The sequence below is a fragment of the Sciurus carolinensis genome, chromosome 10, assembly GCF_902686445.1.
Source record: "Sciurus carolinensis chromosome 10, mSciCar1.2, whole genome shotgun sequence".
Taxonomy (NCBI): Eukaryota; Metazoa; Chordata; class Mammalia; order Rodentia; family Sciuridae; genus Sciurus; species Sciurus carolinensis.
Window position 1 is genome coordinate 86793950 of NC_062222.1, and position 15990 is coordinate 86809939.

The 15990-nt window shown below is 36.6% G+C and overlaps 1 protein-coding gene across 2 annotated transcripts in view; it reads left to right on the forward strand.

Moving 5' to 3' along the window:
* Positions 1–672: 672 nt before the first annotated feature.
* Positions 673–15990, forward strand: part of Uba6 (ubiquitin like modifier activating enzyme 6) — an 85982-nt gene continuing 70664 nt past the window's right edge. Inside the window, exons 1-2 of one of the 2 annotated variants that reach the window (XM_047565974.1) lie at positions 673–794; positions 2831–2893. In XM_047565974.1, coding sequence (XP_047421930.1) covers positions 724–794; positions 2831–2893 — 134 coding nt within the window. In that variant the 5' untranslated portion in view covers positions 673–723. Of the gene's footprint in view, positions 795–824; positions 908–2830; positions 2894–15990 lie in introns of those variants that run through there. The other variant, XM_047565976.1, reaches the window with a different exon arrangement.

The following is a 15990-nucleotide window of genomic DNA, read 5'->3' on the forward strand; positions in this document are numbered from 1 at the left end:
CACTTTTAAAATCCTGCAGACTTTTTCTCAGTTGTTATTGAGTACAACTGTTTTCCAAAAAAGGATGAAACGGGAGTCAATGGAAAGAGAATTAAATGAACAGTCCTTATTAAACTTGTGTTCTGGTAATCTGACAGTGATTAGCTCTAGGATCTTGTCCAAGCCACACCGATAAAGAAGTTCCTTTCCTTCACCCATAAAATAAAGGGGGCTAACTTAACAGCTCTAAAATCCACCTGATTCTATTAAACATATGGCATCGCCTCACAGGTAGGCCAAAATTATTTAAGTGGAATCCCAAAAATCTGGAGTTTTCTAGTTTTCTAGTTTTTGTTTATAAAATATAGGGAGTTTTGCTCTACTTGTAATAAAACGAAGGATCTGCAAGGCAGTTCCCAAATTTCGCGGGTCACTAGAGTCCTGGATGCTCGGCTTGTTAAGCCAGAGATGACACGTAACTTCAGCGTTTGGCGTACGTCGGCGTGAAGCAAGTCCTGCACTCAGTAAGGCGTGCCACTTCACTCACCTGCGGCTAAGCCCGCCCTGCGGCCACACCCAAACCGGAAACCAGGACGTCCCTGGGGTTGACGGGAAAGCGCCGCCCCTCACCGAGCTCCTCCGGACCCGCCCCCTCTGATTACGTCACCACAAGCCCCTTGACCCCCGCGGTCCCGCCCCCTCGCCTCCCTCCCATAGCCGGCGGCGGTGGCGTCTCGGCGGACTATGGAGGGATCCGAGCTTGTGACCGTTTCTCGTGGGGAGGAGGCTTCCTGCTCTTCCTGGGTAACCGGCAGGTGAGAAGATGATGTGGTTGCGGGGCTGCAGGACCTGGACTCGAGCACTCTATTTCCCCTCGGGCGGGCAGGGAGCGCGCGGGAGGCCACCGGGCCGAGCTGAGCCGGCCCTGGTAATTCAGCGGAGCGTGCGGGGTGGGTGTGGCGGCGCGGGCTAGGGCCTCTGTGGCCCCGGACGTTTCCTGAGGCGAAATTCTGCGTCCCGCCCCTTTCGGGGCTTTCACAGTTCCGGTTAGGGTCCAGCATCCTCCTTCCTGCTGATTAGCTAATGTGAGGGGCTCTGACCGGAGCTAGATCTGGCCCAAATCGCTTGAAGCGAGCTTCCCTGCCAAGTACCAAGCACCTTCCCTTTTCTTTTACGTTAAATGAAAGCTAAGAGCGCCACGGTGCATCATCCTCCACTGGGATCCTCCTTTGAAAACTATTGCCACAGGGAACGAGTAAGGATGAATCAGAGGCAGAGCACCCTGAAGCCTCTGTTGGCTACGGCGAACTGGGGTCAGGGGAAGCCAGGGACACAAGTTGGTTAGTTTTGGTCTCCTTTGCGTCCTTCCCGCTCCTGCAGAATTAGGCTGGGGATGTCCTGCTAGGCCCTTTCTAGTGTCTTAGTAAGTAGTTCCTCTTTCATGAAGCTTGCATCCTGCCCCCTTATCATAATACAACATATCAAAGATAGAAATGATGGATGTATTAATTTTAGGCAATAGGAGATTTGTAGCGTATACTTGTAGCGTTTCCGCCCCTTTCAGACTGAAGGTTGTTTTAAGTTCCATGGTATTGTCTGCCCTGTCAGGTCACATTTACTTGGGAGATAATATGTAATAAAAACAAAATTGCCCCTTGGGTGAAGTATTTTTTTATTGTCTCACAAAATTTAGTATTTTAAAAAATAGTCTTAAAACATTCAGTGAGGTAGAACTTTCTAATTAACAATCAGGCTGGTTAGAATATAATCCTTCTCATTTTCACTCAGGAAGTTTAACCACCAAACTAATTGTGCCCCATGCAAGGAAGACAGTAAATGCAAGTGTAGTAGGGATAAGATAATAGGAAACTGTATAATAAGAAATTTTGTTTGTATATTCTATGAGAATACTGAAACGGTATATTGTGTGTGTATAATGTTTTTATTAGGTTATCTCTCAGAATGCATTTATGGTTTGCTTTCATGAGTGTGGTCAAATAGTTATCCCTATAATTAACTAGAAGCTGATGTCATTTGATGATGCTAATCAGTGTTTAGTAAGGTAATTGATAACATTTTAATCATGTGTGTTTCCAAACTCCATGGCTTTATCAATGTCAGGTGTAAAAAGTTACACTCAAATTTCCTATCAGTTTATTTTTAGAACCCTGTAATTGGTAATGGTGCTTCCCAGATCCAGCAAAAATTGGTACACACTACTATAAATAAAATATCACTGAAGTATATATACTTTATCATACTAATAAGTTTATTAGTATTTTTTTTTTAATTTTTAAAATTCACTCAACAGATGTTTCTTAAGTGTTTTTTATCCCTAGTAGGAGAGGCACAGGGAATTGAATTCTGTTTGGGTTTCTGATGTTTAGGATACCAGTTAAACATCAGAATAGAGTTATTGTTTTGGCAGGTGTATAAAATCTGTAGGTCAAGAAAGAGCATACATAAAGAAATAGGTTTATATATCATTAATATATGGTTAATTCTGTGAGACTAAAGGGTCTGTTTAGGAAGAGTGTGCATACAGAAAAGGTTCGTGGGACAAAATTGCTACAGATAGATCCATGAGAGTAAATGAGCAATAACAACACCTCAGAATAAAACTTAATCTTGAACTGTAAAATTTAGTACACAAAGGACAGAGTGAATTTTAATTTTAATACAGCTTAAAAATCTAAAGTGATAATGATAGATATATTTGGTATGTAAAAATCTTTAGTAAGTCATGAATCTGATGTCATGTTATAACTGAGAATTACATTATAAACTGTGAGTATTTAATAACCATACTTAAAGGTTTGGGTTTTTTTTTTTCTTTTTCTTTCCCTCTCAGTGCAAGTAAAAATCTGCCCATCATGTCAACAGAATCTGTGGAAATCGATGATGCATTATACAGGTAAGAACCATGTGGAATCTTATTTTCCCCTTTGTCCTCAAGTAACAGAGTAATATATTTGAAGATGGCATTAGGCTTAGGGAGAATTTTGTATGTATATTTTAGGAGTTCCTGTAAGGTTAAAATTAGGGTTTCTGTGTTTGTTTGTTTGCTTCTATACTATGTGTAGCCTAAGAGCTTTAATAAAATTTAAATCTCAGTTTCTTTAGATTAATTGATAGGACTAAGAAGGATTTTGCTATCCACTACAAAATATACCTGTACAGTGTATGTATAAAAGTTACTAGATTTCCTCTGTATAGTCATAAAAATACATTTTTATGTATTAATTTGAAAAGATAGGCTCATTTTGTATTTTGAATTACTCTTTAGTTTTATTTGGGATGCAGAGTCAGTTATGAGTACTTTATTAGGAGTTCATGTATACCACCTGAGATGTTGATTCCAAGTCCTGTTTTGTACACTTCTCTTGAAAAAAAGAATGAACAAGTGATCTAATCACAAAATGAAGGTACCTTAAATTTAGACTTAGTCTGTAATTATATTCTTAGTGTCCTTTTAGTTATGTTCTTGGAATAGCAACTGGCAACTTCTTAACATCATATTGGCTAATTTTACTTTGTTTTTTATGACTTTCCAACCTTGTAAAGCCGATGTAAAAAAACACAATATTCAGTAGACCAGTGACTAAATTTTTGTTTATAATACTGTGTAAGTAAGTAGGTTGTAGTTTGCTTGACTATAAATTGTAGAGCATAGCATTTCAGCTCTTATTATTTAAGGTAAACCATTTTCTTTTACCTGATAGACATTGTCTTTGGGTGTAATTGTTTGCACTTTGGATGCATGCCTTGTTGAAAACATCTTCCTGTTGTTTCCTAATGTGCATTTTTAAGTTTCAATCTTTCTTTAAAATGGTTATAGTAAATGCAGGGATCAATTAAAAAATGACAAAGCTAGAGGTTTGTGTGGGTACTACTATACCACTCAGTGCTGAGTTACTGATTATAAGTTATCTTTCTAGAAATGCAAAAAAAAAAAAAGAATTGTATTGTAAAGACCATAATGTGAGATTTTCACCAAGAAACAGCCTTTATTTTCTCAGATTTAAAAAATTAACTTTTTTTCTTTTTTTAGTGACAGTTCTGGAGATTTTATTATTAGTGACTGAACTAAAAAGTTTGGAAGTTAGTTGGGTTTTGTTTGTTTGTTTTGTTAATACATGTTTTTTGCTTAGTGAGAACTAGTATTAGACTCTGGACTTTGGACAGTGATTTATCTTAGGGACAAGTTGCTATCTGTTATGCCAAAAAGGACATGACCAAAAGGACACTGAAAATATAATTACAAATTAGGAATCCAAACTTAAGGTGCCTTCTGAAGCATGTTTTATGATCAGGAGACATTCTGTAATATAATTTTCATAGAAGAAACGTTAAGTATTTTGTCTCTTTTAAGAATCCTTAATCGAGGGCAGACCTGATAGCCCATCTTGTAGAGTGCTTGCCTCTCATTCTGGAGACCCGGGTTCCAATCCCCAGCACTCTGGGATTGTGGAAATAACAAACAAACAAACAAACAAATGTAACCAAGAATCCTTAATCGCTTATCATTTTAGGAAGATAGATTCAGAAGTAAGTTGAATGAATGTAGGGTAGGGTAAAGATGAATTTCAGAAGTTCCCTTTTCTATTCTTACACACAACCATAGTTCTAACCATTTCGTCTTATTGTGCAAGTCTAGATGTTATACCTTATATTGTATTTTAGAATATGGTCACAACCTACCTTTTTAAAAATTATTATTGGACTAAAAACACAGCATGAACCTTACCCTATTAGCAAATTTTTAAATGTGTAGCTCCATATTGTTAACACTATGTACATTGTTGTATGGAAGATCTCTTCATCTTTCATGACTGACACTGTACCATTTACATAACAACTACCCCAACCATCCTTTCCCTGGTCGTTGACAACTTCCATTCTACTTTTTGCTTCTGTTTAGCTTCCTTATATAAGTGGAATTATACAGTGTTTGTCTTTGCACGGTTGGCATATTTCACTTGGCATACATGCCTTTGATGTTCATGCATGTTGTACCATATTATAAAATTTCCTTTTTTTAAGGCTGAATAATTTTCCATTGCATATATATACTACATACCATATTCATTTATCAATGGGGTGGTGAAGGTGAACATCCTTACCTCGTTCCTAATATTTGATGGAAAATATTCTTTCGTGGTGGCATATGATGTTAGCTGTAGGTTTGTCTTTTTGGTTTTGGTTTGGGCTTAGGTTTTTGATCAGTAATATAAGATTTGTCAAATAGAGTCATGTGCCACATAATGACATTTTGGTCACTTACCAGCTACATATAGGTAAGATTATAATTGCACTGAAAAATTCTTTTTGCCGAATGAGGTCATTGTAGCTCTTGCAATATCTTAGTACAACACATTGCTCCTATTTGTGGTGATGCTATTGTAAATAAACCTCTTGCACTGCCAGTTGTATAAAAGCAAGTCACATATGATGATGTACAATAATAATGATAATGAGCATCTATGTTCTGGTATACATATTTATTATACTTTTTTACTAATATTATTTTAGAGTTCATTCCTTATTAAAAAAGCCTACTGCATACACCAATAGCAACCTCATACATCTAATTTACCATTTATCTTGTCATTTTCTCTTGTGCTTGGTTTAGTGTTGTTTTGTTCATCTTGGTGCCTGTGATGGTTTGGACATGAGGTGTCCCTAAAAGCTCCTGCATTAATACAAGAATGTTTGGAGGTGAAATGATTGGATTGTGAGAACTATAACCTACTAATCAGTCCATCCTGGTTTGAATGGACTGGGTGATAACTGTAGCAGTTGAAACATGGGTGGAGGAACTAGGTCACCAGGGGGCATGCCCTGGATGGATTCAATTACCCTATAGCCCCTTCCCCCATTTCCTTTCTTTGCTTCCTGACCAGTCATGAGTTGAACAGGGCTCCTCTGCCATACCCTTCTACCATTATGTATTTATCTCATCTTGGGTCCAAAGCAATGGAGTTGGCCCACCATAGACTAAAATCTCTGGAACCATAAGCCAAAATAAACTTTTCCTCTCTAAGTTGTTCTTTTTGGGTATTTTGTTAACGGCAAAGAAAAACTGACTAATATAGCCCCTAAGCATACAGAATCCACTGCTACTGTCAGAAAGAGGCAGTGTTGATCAGTTGACCTGGAAATGAAATGAAAATTTATTGAGGACTACAAAGGTGGAAAATCAGTGATGATTATTGCTCCCATGTCGGGCATATCTCATTCCATCATAGCTGTGATCTTGGAGGGCAAGAACACAGTGACAGAAACTGTTAAAGGATCTGCTTCATTGAAGGCATTGAGAATAACAGAAATGGGCCCTTGTGAGATTTGGAGAAACTTCAAATGACCTAGATTGAAGACCAAATACAGAAACATTCCTCTCAACACCATGATGATTGCAACCAAAGCCAAAGTTTATTTGCAGTGTTGGAATTAAAGACCAAACCTATTTTTGTTTTTAAATTTACTGCTAGCTATGGATGGTTTTTAATGATCAAGAATTATTATTTATTGCATAATATAAAAGTGAATGGTGAGTCTACACATGCTGATGTGAAGGCATTTGAAGAATTTTTGGTTACTCTGATTTTGAAAGAAAATTACTTGCCAGAGCAAATCTTCAGTGCATGAAACTTGCAACTCTGGAAATAGATGCTGTACCATATTGCTTACATGTGTAATAAGCTATACCATCTAGGTTTGTAGAAGTACACTCTTTCAGAGACTTTTTTACATTGTTTTCACATGATGGCAAGATTGCTTAGTGACATATTTCTCAAAATGTACCTGTGTCACTAAGTGACTCATGATTCATACTTTCTGAATTCTCTGAAATAATACTATGACTCCCCCACCAACCTTTGTATTTTTGTTTCTTAATTTTGTAAACTACAATGATTAGTTTTGGGACATTATACCACCCTCACTTCTATTTAGAGGATAAAATCAATGTAGTCATTGTCTTAGTTTACAAAATACATTATAGTGTATAAACAATAGATTTAATATTGCTCACAGTGCTGTGTGCTGAGGAAGTTCAAGATTAAGATGCCAGCAGAGTAGTGTTTGGAGGGCTTTCTCTGCTTCTGGATAATGCTTTCCTGCTGTGGTCGTCACATGGCAGAAGGAGCAATTGTACTCCTGTCAGATCTCTTTTTATAAAGGCACTAATCCTATTCCTGTGGGTTCTGCCCAAATTGATTCCTAAAACTACTTCCCAAAAGCCTTCCCACATCAGAAAACCTTCATAGGGAGAATTTGGTTTTAACATATGAATTTCAGGGTAACAGAAACATTCAGACCCTAGTGCTCATGTTGTATTTTTACATGCATGTTTGTGTGTCTCAGAATTTCAGGAAATTTTTGTGTGTCTGCTTGTGAAGGATAGTGGTATGTAGTATTTCTTCAATGATTTTTCTCTAGTTTTGGTATCAGGGTAATACTGTCTCGTAGGATGAACTTAGTTTATTGATGATTTCTAATTTTTCAGAATTTTTAAATTGACAAATAAAATTTGCATATGTTTTTGGTATGTACCACATGATGTTTTACTATTGTATACATTTTGCAATGACCAAATTAAGCTAAATTAACATATTTTATCACATATTTTGCCTTCTTTTTGTAATAAAAACATTTTTTTTTTTTTTTTTTGCAGTGCTGGGGATTGAACCCAGGGCCTTGTGCTTGCAAGGCAAGCACTCTACCAACTGAGCTATATCCCCAGCCCAAAAATACTTTTTTAAATAATTAAAAAAAAAAAAAACACTTTTAAAAATCTATTCTCTTAGCAATGTTCAAGTATACAATTCTGTCCTTAGTAACAATAGTAAACATGAGATTCTAATTCGATTACATTGTCAGTGAACATACTTTGTATGACTTGAATTTAAAAATTTTTTTGCAAAATATGGTCTGTCTTGATCAATGTTGTAAGTACATTTGAAAAGAATGTGTTCTGTTACTTATTGGATTTTCCTATTAATGTCTAGTCAAATTGATTGATAGTATTGTTCATGTGTCCTACTTGCTTATTCATTTTATGTCTACTCTTTATATTAGAGGGATGTTGATTATTATAGTGTTTTTATTGGTTTCTTAATTTCTATCAGTTTTTTCTTCATGTCATTTGAAGTTCTGTGATCAGGGCATAAACATAGAATTGTTATGTCCTCTTAGTGTATTCACCTTTTACTTTTTTTTGTGTGTCTTTAAATTAGGCTTCTTATAGATAGCATATTATTGAGCTTTTGCATTTTTCTTTCTTTTTTTCATACTTGTTTATTTTTTTAGCAAATAAATAAAACAAAAATTGTACATTTAAAAATTGTATAGTGTGACATTTTGGTACATAGGTAATATAATATTTAAATCAGGTTTAATATAAATTTCTTGATGATGAAAACCTTCAGAATCTTTTCTTCTAGTTTTTAAAAGCATTGTACATATTTGTAATCCACAGTCATCCTACTGTGTAGTAACACATCAGAACTTCCTGCTCCTGACACAACTTAGTACCCATTGATAAACTTTTTCCCATCTCCATCCCTGCTACTCAATAACTACCATTTCCACTCTCAGCTTTTCAGATTCCACATATAAGTGAGATTATACAGTACTTATTTTTTCTGTACCTGCTTTATTTCACTTATCTTAATGATCATCAGTTCTATCCATGTTGCTGCAAATGACAGAATTTCATTCCTTTTTGTGGCTGAATATTATTCCATGGTATTTATCCATGTGATGGCACTCTGATTGTTTTCATTTTTTGGCCATTGCAAATAGTGCTGTAGTAAATATGTGAGTGCAGATGTCTCTTCAAAGGACTTATTTTATTTCTTTGGGATATATACTCAGTAGTGGGATTGCCAAATCAAATGAATTTTTTGAGAAACTCCCATACTATCTTTCCTAATGACTCTACTCATAAACATTCTAACAGTGTTTAAGAGTTTCTTTACTTCACATTCTTACTTACTCTTTAGTCTTTTTGGTAATAGCTATCTTACTGAGGTAAGGTAATAATCTCATTGTGCCTTATTTTTTTTTAAACTATGTGCCAGGCACTATGATTTATTTATTTTTTATTGTGATTTCAATATTTGTTTTCCTGTGGTTAGTGATTATTAGTCAGCTGTCAGTTGCTATTAAAGTAAAACTGAGAAAAACAACTTAAAGGAGGAAAGATTTGTTTTTGACTTATCAGAAGTTCCAATTCATAATCAGCTGACTCCTTTATTTCTGGGCCAATTGTGAGGCAATACATCATGGCAGAAGGGTGTGGCAGAGCAAAACTGCTCACCTCATGGCAGCTGAAAACAGAGCCTGAGTCCGGAAACAAAATTTACCTTTGAAATTCACGCCTTTGGTGACCTACTAGTATGAACTAGGCCTCCCAAAGTTTCTAGAACTTCCTAATAGCATCTTTAGCTGGGAACCAAGCTTTAACACTTGAGTTTTGGAGAGACATTAAAGATCCAGACTATAACATTCAAGCCCTGGCCCATAAAGACTCATAGCCATATGCAAAATGTGTTTCATCTCCAAGAGTCTTTGTAGTCTCAACAGTTGCAGCATTATTCAAAGATCCCAAGTACAAAGTCTCTGAGATTTGAAAGCAAACTCTTAACTGTGAGCCGCTGTAAAAATCAAAAAGCAAGTTACATATTTCCAGCATACATTGGTGAAATAGATACAGGATGAACATTCACATTCCAAAAGGAAGGAATGAGGGCGTAGAAAGGAGAGATGGAGACCAAAGCAGGACCAAAACCCTCAGGGTGAAGATTCAATCCTATAACTCCAGGTCTAGCTTCTGGAGCACATTTTATCACGTGAGCTTCAAACCATCAGGGCATTCATATCCTGTGGCTTGGAAGCTGCCATGATCACAACTCTTACATTCTGCATGCTTGCAAAACCAGCATCACACAGCAATGCCTGTCACCAGCTCAATAATAGTCAGACTTATTTGTTCTACAACTACAGCAGCCTCGTGAGTACCTGGACAACTGAGCATGGTGAATCAAATGCTGGAGAAACAGCCTTCTTATGCAGCAACCTTGTGGGAGGCAGGATATGCAGGGACTTTCTTCTTAAGTATCAGGCTTTTATTTTCAAAATCTTTGAACCTGTGAAGACAGGGTTCTTGCTGATTTTTAAGATACCTTCACCACAGCATCTTTCCTTTTGTGTCTGTTCAAAGTACTTGACTTCTTTTTAAAGACAAGTCTCTTTAATAACCACACTCTCTTTGTCCATAACTTTAAGCATGCTCTTGTTCTGGCAAAATTGCAAGTTTTTCAAATCTTTATGCTCTTGTTTTGCTCCTGATTGTCACTGTAAATTTTGTTAAAAGCAGGCAGCATTACCCATGCCATAGCCAGTATGCTGTGCTGCCTTGAAATTTCCTCTGACAGATTAAGTAGTCCATCGCCTTTAAACTCAGCTTCACAAAAAGTCTTAGGGCATGGATAAATTGTAGGTAAGTTCTTTGCCATAAAGTAATATTAAAACCTTTTAATCCAACTCCCAATGTTGTCCTCATTTTCATCTGAAACCTCATGAGTGCACCCTTTACTGTTCTCATTCCTATTAGCATTCTGGACTTCTGAGCTTCCACAAGAATCCACCCATTAAGCTCCTTTTATAGAATCCTAAGCTTTTTCTGGCCTGCTTCTCTAAAGTTTTCCAAATTCCTCCTACAAACCAGTTCCATAGTTTTTAGAACTACATGGTTAGGTTTAGTCACAAAAAATGACCCCACTTATCAGTGCCATTTTTCTAGGTTAGCTTTCATTGCTGTGACAAAATACCTGAGAAAACTTAAATGGGGAAAGATTTATTTCATATCATGGTTTTAGAGTTTTAGTTTATTGTTTCTTGACTTTGTTTTTTTTTGGCCTGTGGTGAGGCAGAACATTATGGTGGAGAGGGCAGGGCAGAGCAGAGCTGCTTACTTTATAGCAGGCAGAAACAGAAAGAGCAAGCAAGCCAAAGTCCCAATATACCCTTCAATGGCATGTCACAATTAACGTACTTTTTTCAACTCCATCTCCCGAGGTTTCCACATGTCACAATAACACTATCAGCTGGGAACCAAGCTTTCAACACATAAGCTTTTGTAGAACTTTTAACATCGAAACCATAACAGTGATAAAGTGCAGTTTTTTCATAGACCTGTTAGCTATTTGTATGTCTTTTGAGAACTGATTTGGGTTTGTTGCACATTTTCTTAATTGGTTTATTTTTTTATATATTGAATTTCTTGAGTTCTATATATTTTGAATTTTAACTCCTTGTCAGATGTATAGTTTGCAATTATTTTCTGTTTCTTTTGCTGTGCAGAAACCTTTAAATCAGAAATTTGTCTGTTTTTTTGTAACTGGCAGGGAGATGAGTTCTAGTTTCATTCTTCTACATGTGGATACCCAGTTTTTTTAGTACCATATATTGCAAAGACTATCCCTTATCCAGTGCTTATTCTTAGTACCTTTGTCAAAACTCAACCATAGATGACACATGGTTTTACTTCAGGGTTCTTTGTTCTGCTCCTTTGGTCAATGTCTATTTTTGCAACAATAATATGCTGTTTTGATTATTACTGCTTTGTATTTTAGTTTGAATTCAAGTAGTATAATGCCTCCTGCTTTGTATTTTTTGTTTGTTTGGTTTTTTGTTGTTGTTATCGTTTTCTTCAGGATTGCTTTGATTGGTTGGGGTGTTTGTGTTTCCATACATATTTTAGGATTATTTTTGTAGTTCTGTGTAGAATATCATTGGTATTTTGATAGAGATTTCATTGGACTCTGTAGATCATTTTTGGTATTATTGCATTTTGATAATATTAGTTCTTTTCAGTCCATGAACATGAGATGTTTTTCCCTTGGTGGGGATGTCTGTGCCTCTTCAGTTTCTTCTATCAGTTTTTTATAGTTTTTATTATGGAGTTTTGTTTTAATCTTGTAGCCATTGTAAATGAATTTGCTTTCTTGATTTCTTCAGAGATTTCCTAATGGTGTGTGGCAGTGCAATTGATTATATGTTGCAAATTTGCAAAGTTCACTTATTAGTTCTAATTTTTTTTTGGTGGAATTTTTAGGGTTTTCTGTATATAAGATCATGTCATCAGCCAGGCACAGTGGCACACACCTATAATCCCTGTGGTTTGGGAGACTGAGGCAAGAGGACTGCCTCAGTCAAAGCTAACCGCAGCACAAGCAGGGCACTAAGCAACTCATTGAGACTCTGTCTCTAATAAAATACAAAATAGGGCTGGGGATGTGGCTCAGTGCTCAAGTGCCCCTGAGTTCAATCCCTGGTACACCCCCCCCCCAAAAAAAAAAAAAAAGAAAAAAATCTTGTCATTAGTGATCAGGGATAATTTGGGTTTGCATCGTCTTTCTCTTATCTGATGGTTCTAGCTCGGATTTCTCGTACTATATTGACTAAAGTTTTGAAAGTGTATATCCTCATCTTGTGGCCTTTTATTTTATCCAATCTGACAATCTGTCTTTATATACAGTGTTTATATGACATGTTTAATAATCATAGATGCTCCAGTTCCTTATGTAAAATGGCTTAGTTATTTGCATAAAACATACATGTATCCTTTGGTGTACTTTAAATCATCTCTACATAATTTATAGTGTAAATGCTGTGCAAGAAATTGTTAAACTGCATTGTTTTCAAAGTAATGACAAAGAGAAAAGGTCTGTATGTGTTCAGACCAGACACTATTTTTTCTATGAATATTTTCAGTACACAATTGGTTGAATCAGTAGAGACAGAAGCCGTGAAGCATTGATGCCATTTTTCTATTTGCTTTCTATTTGTTTAATCCATTCTTGTTACTGTTCGTTTTAGTCAACTTTTGTTTCAGTGTTCAAAATATTCCACAAGAACAACTTGGAGGAGGGTAATTTTATTTAGAGTTCAGAGTGTCAGTCCCTAGACAGCCAATGCCATTGCTCTGGGACTGATTCTAGAGAGCATGTCATGCGAGAAGGGCCCAGAGAGGAATGCTGCTTAGTTAATGACATGGTCTGGAAGCAGGGGGATGGGACACAGAAAGAACAACCCTTTCATGCCATGCACCCAGTGACCCACCTGCCTACAGTTACCACCCAGTCTGTTCAAACTAGAATGAACTGATTAGGTTACAGGTCTCACAATTCAGTTATTTTATCTCTGAATATTCCTATATTAACAGGAGTTTTAGGGGGACACCTCATATCCAAACCGTAACATTATACCCCTGCCCTCCAAAGCTCATATCCATCTTATGATGCAAAGTGCATTTAGTCCATCTCTTAAGAGTCTCATAGTCTTGACAGTTTCAGCATTCCCCAAATTCAAAGTCCAAAGTCACCTCTGAGACTCAAGGCAAACAACTTTTGGCTCTGAATTCCTATTAAAATCAAAAGCAAATTATCTATATCCAATATATAATGGCACAGAGTACATTACCATTCCCAAAAGAGGAATGGGGGCACAGAAAGAAGAAGGGTTGGGGCCAAAACAATGAAAACCCAGCAAGGCAAACAGATCCTATAACTGTGCACAGTATCTAGGACACTTGGCTATGAGATGTTATTTCTAAAGGACTTGGGCAGCCCTGCCCCTTTGACCTTCCCAATTGTATGATATACAGGCTTAATTTTAGCCGGTCCTCTCCAAAGCGGTTTTGATATATTTATCACTTCTAATATTCTTCATACTTTTGTGTAAATTCTTATTACCCACAGAAGAAGATGTACAAGTAATCACCAGATATATGAAAAAATGTTCAACATCCCTAGTAATAAGGGAAATGCAAATCAAAACTACCCTAAGATTTCATCTCATCCCAATTAGAATGGCGATTATCAAGAATACAAGCAACAATAGGTGTTGGCGAGGATGTGGTGAAAAAGGAACACTCATACATTGCTGGTGGGGTTGCAAATTAGTGCAGCCACTCTGGAAAGCAGTGTGGAGATTCCTCAGAAAGCTTGGAATGGAAACACCATTTGACCCAGCTATCCCACTCCTTGGCCTATACCCAAAGGACTTAAAATCAGCATACTACAGAGATACAGCCACATCAATGTTCATTACTGCTCAATTCACCATAGCCAGATTGTGGAACCAACCTAGATGCCCTTCAGTTGATGAATGGATAAAGAAACTGTGGCATATTTATACAATGGAATATTACTCCGCAATGAAGAATGATAAAATTATGGCATTTGCAGGCAAATGGATGAAACTGGAGAATATCATGCTAAGTGAGATAAGCCAATCTCAAAAAACTAAAGGACGAATGATCTCGCTGATAAGCGTATGAGGACATATAATGGGGGGTGGGAGGGGCTAGCATTAGGTTTAGGGTTAGGTTTAGAGTTAGGCTAAGGAGAGCGGTAAGAATGAAGGAAAGAAGGACTGTGTAGAGGGAAAAGAGGGGTGGGAGAGGTGGGGGGAGGGGAAAAATAAAATAAACATCATTACCCTATGTAAACGTTAAAAAAAAAAAATTCTTATAACCATTTAATATTACTTTCTTTGTGTCTGAAAGACTTCCTTTAACATTTCTTATATTGACAGTTTGCCTGCTGTGAATTCTTTTAACTTTTGTGTATCTTTTCTTTTTCTTTTTCTTTTTTTTTGAAATATTTTCACTGGGTATAGAATACCAGGACAACAGCATTTCATTTTCAGTACTTAACGATTCATGCTGCTTCCTGGAAGAAAGTTGACTGACATTCTGACATTTTCTTTTTTCACATTTATAATATGCTTAATTTTCTCTAGTCATTTTTAATTTTTCTCTTCATTCCTGGTTTTATGATGTACCTTGCCTTAGTTTGCTTTATATTTCTCGGTTTGGTTTGTTTACTCTCTAGTCTTTGAGTTTATAATATTCCTGGAAACTTTTCAGCCATTAGTTACTCTTTTTTTTTTTTTTTTTTTTTCTCTCTTTCCCCCCTAGTTTCCTTCAGGAACTCCAATTTCACTTATATTAGGCCAAGGCATGTCCCATAGCTCACTTACGATGGGCTTATTTGTGTATTTTGGTTTGTTTTTTCATTTTTTAAAAATTTTTATTTAGCTTTTAATTTTTTACAGACTGCATTTTGATTCATTGTACACAAATGGGGTATATCATTTCGTTTCTATGGTTGTACACAATGTAGATTCATACCATTCGTGTAATCATACATGTACATAAGGTAATGATGTCTGTCTCATTCCACGATTTTTCATAACCCCGTCCCTCTCATTTCCTTCTACATAATCTAAAGTTCCTCCATACTTCTCTCACTCCCCACTCCCCCACCCCCATTATATATCACCATACACTTATCAGGGAAGACATTCAGCCTTTGGTTTTTTGGGATTGACTTACTTTGCTTAGCATGATATTCTCCAACTCCATTCATTTACCTGCAAATGCCATATTATCTTCTTTATGGCTGAACAATATTCCATTGTGTATATACACCACAGTTTCTTTATCCATTTCTCTACTGAAGGGCATCTAGGTTGGTTCCACAATCTAGCTATTGTGAACTGAGCTGCTGTAAACATTGATGTGGCTGCGTTACTATAGTTTGCTGATTTTAAGTCCTATAGGTATAAACCAAGGAGTGGGATAACTGGGTCAAAAGGCGGGTCCATTCCAAGTTTTCTGAGGATTTTCCATACTGCTTTCCAGAGTGGCTGCATCAATTTGCATCCCCACCAGCAATGTAAAAGTGTGCCTTTTTCCCCACATCCACGCCAACATCTATTATTGTTTGTGTTCTTGATAATAGCCACTCTAATTGGAGTAAGATGAAATCTTAAAGTTGTTTTAATTTGCATTTCTCTGATTTGTAGAGATGTTGAACACTTTTTCATATATTTATTAATTGCCTGTCTTCTTCTGTAAAGTGTCTGTCCAGTTGAACTAACAAAACTACATCAAAAATACAAAGAACCCAATCAAGAAGTGAACAAAGGAACTGAACA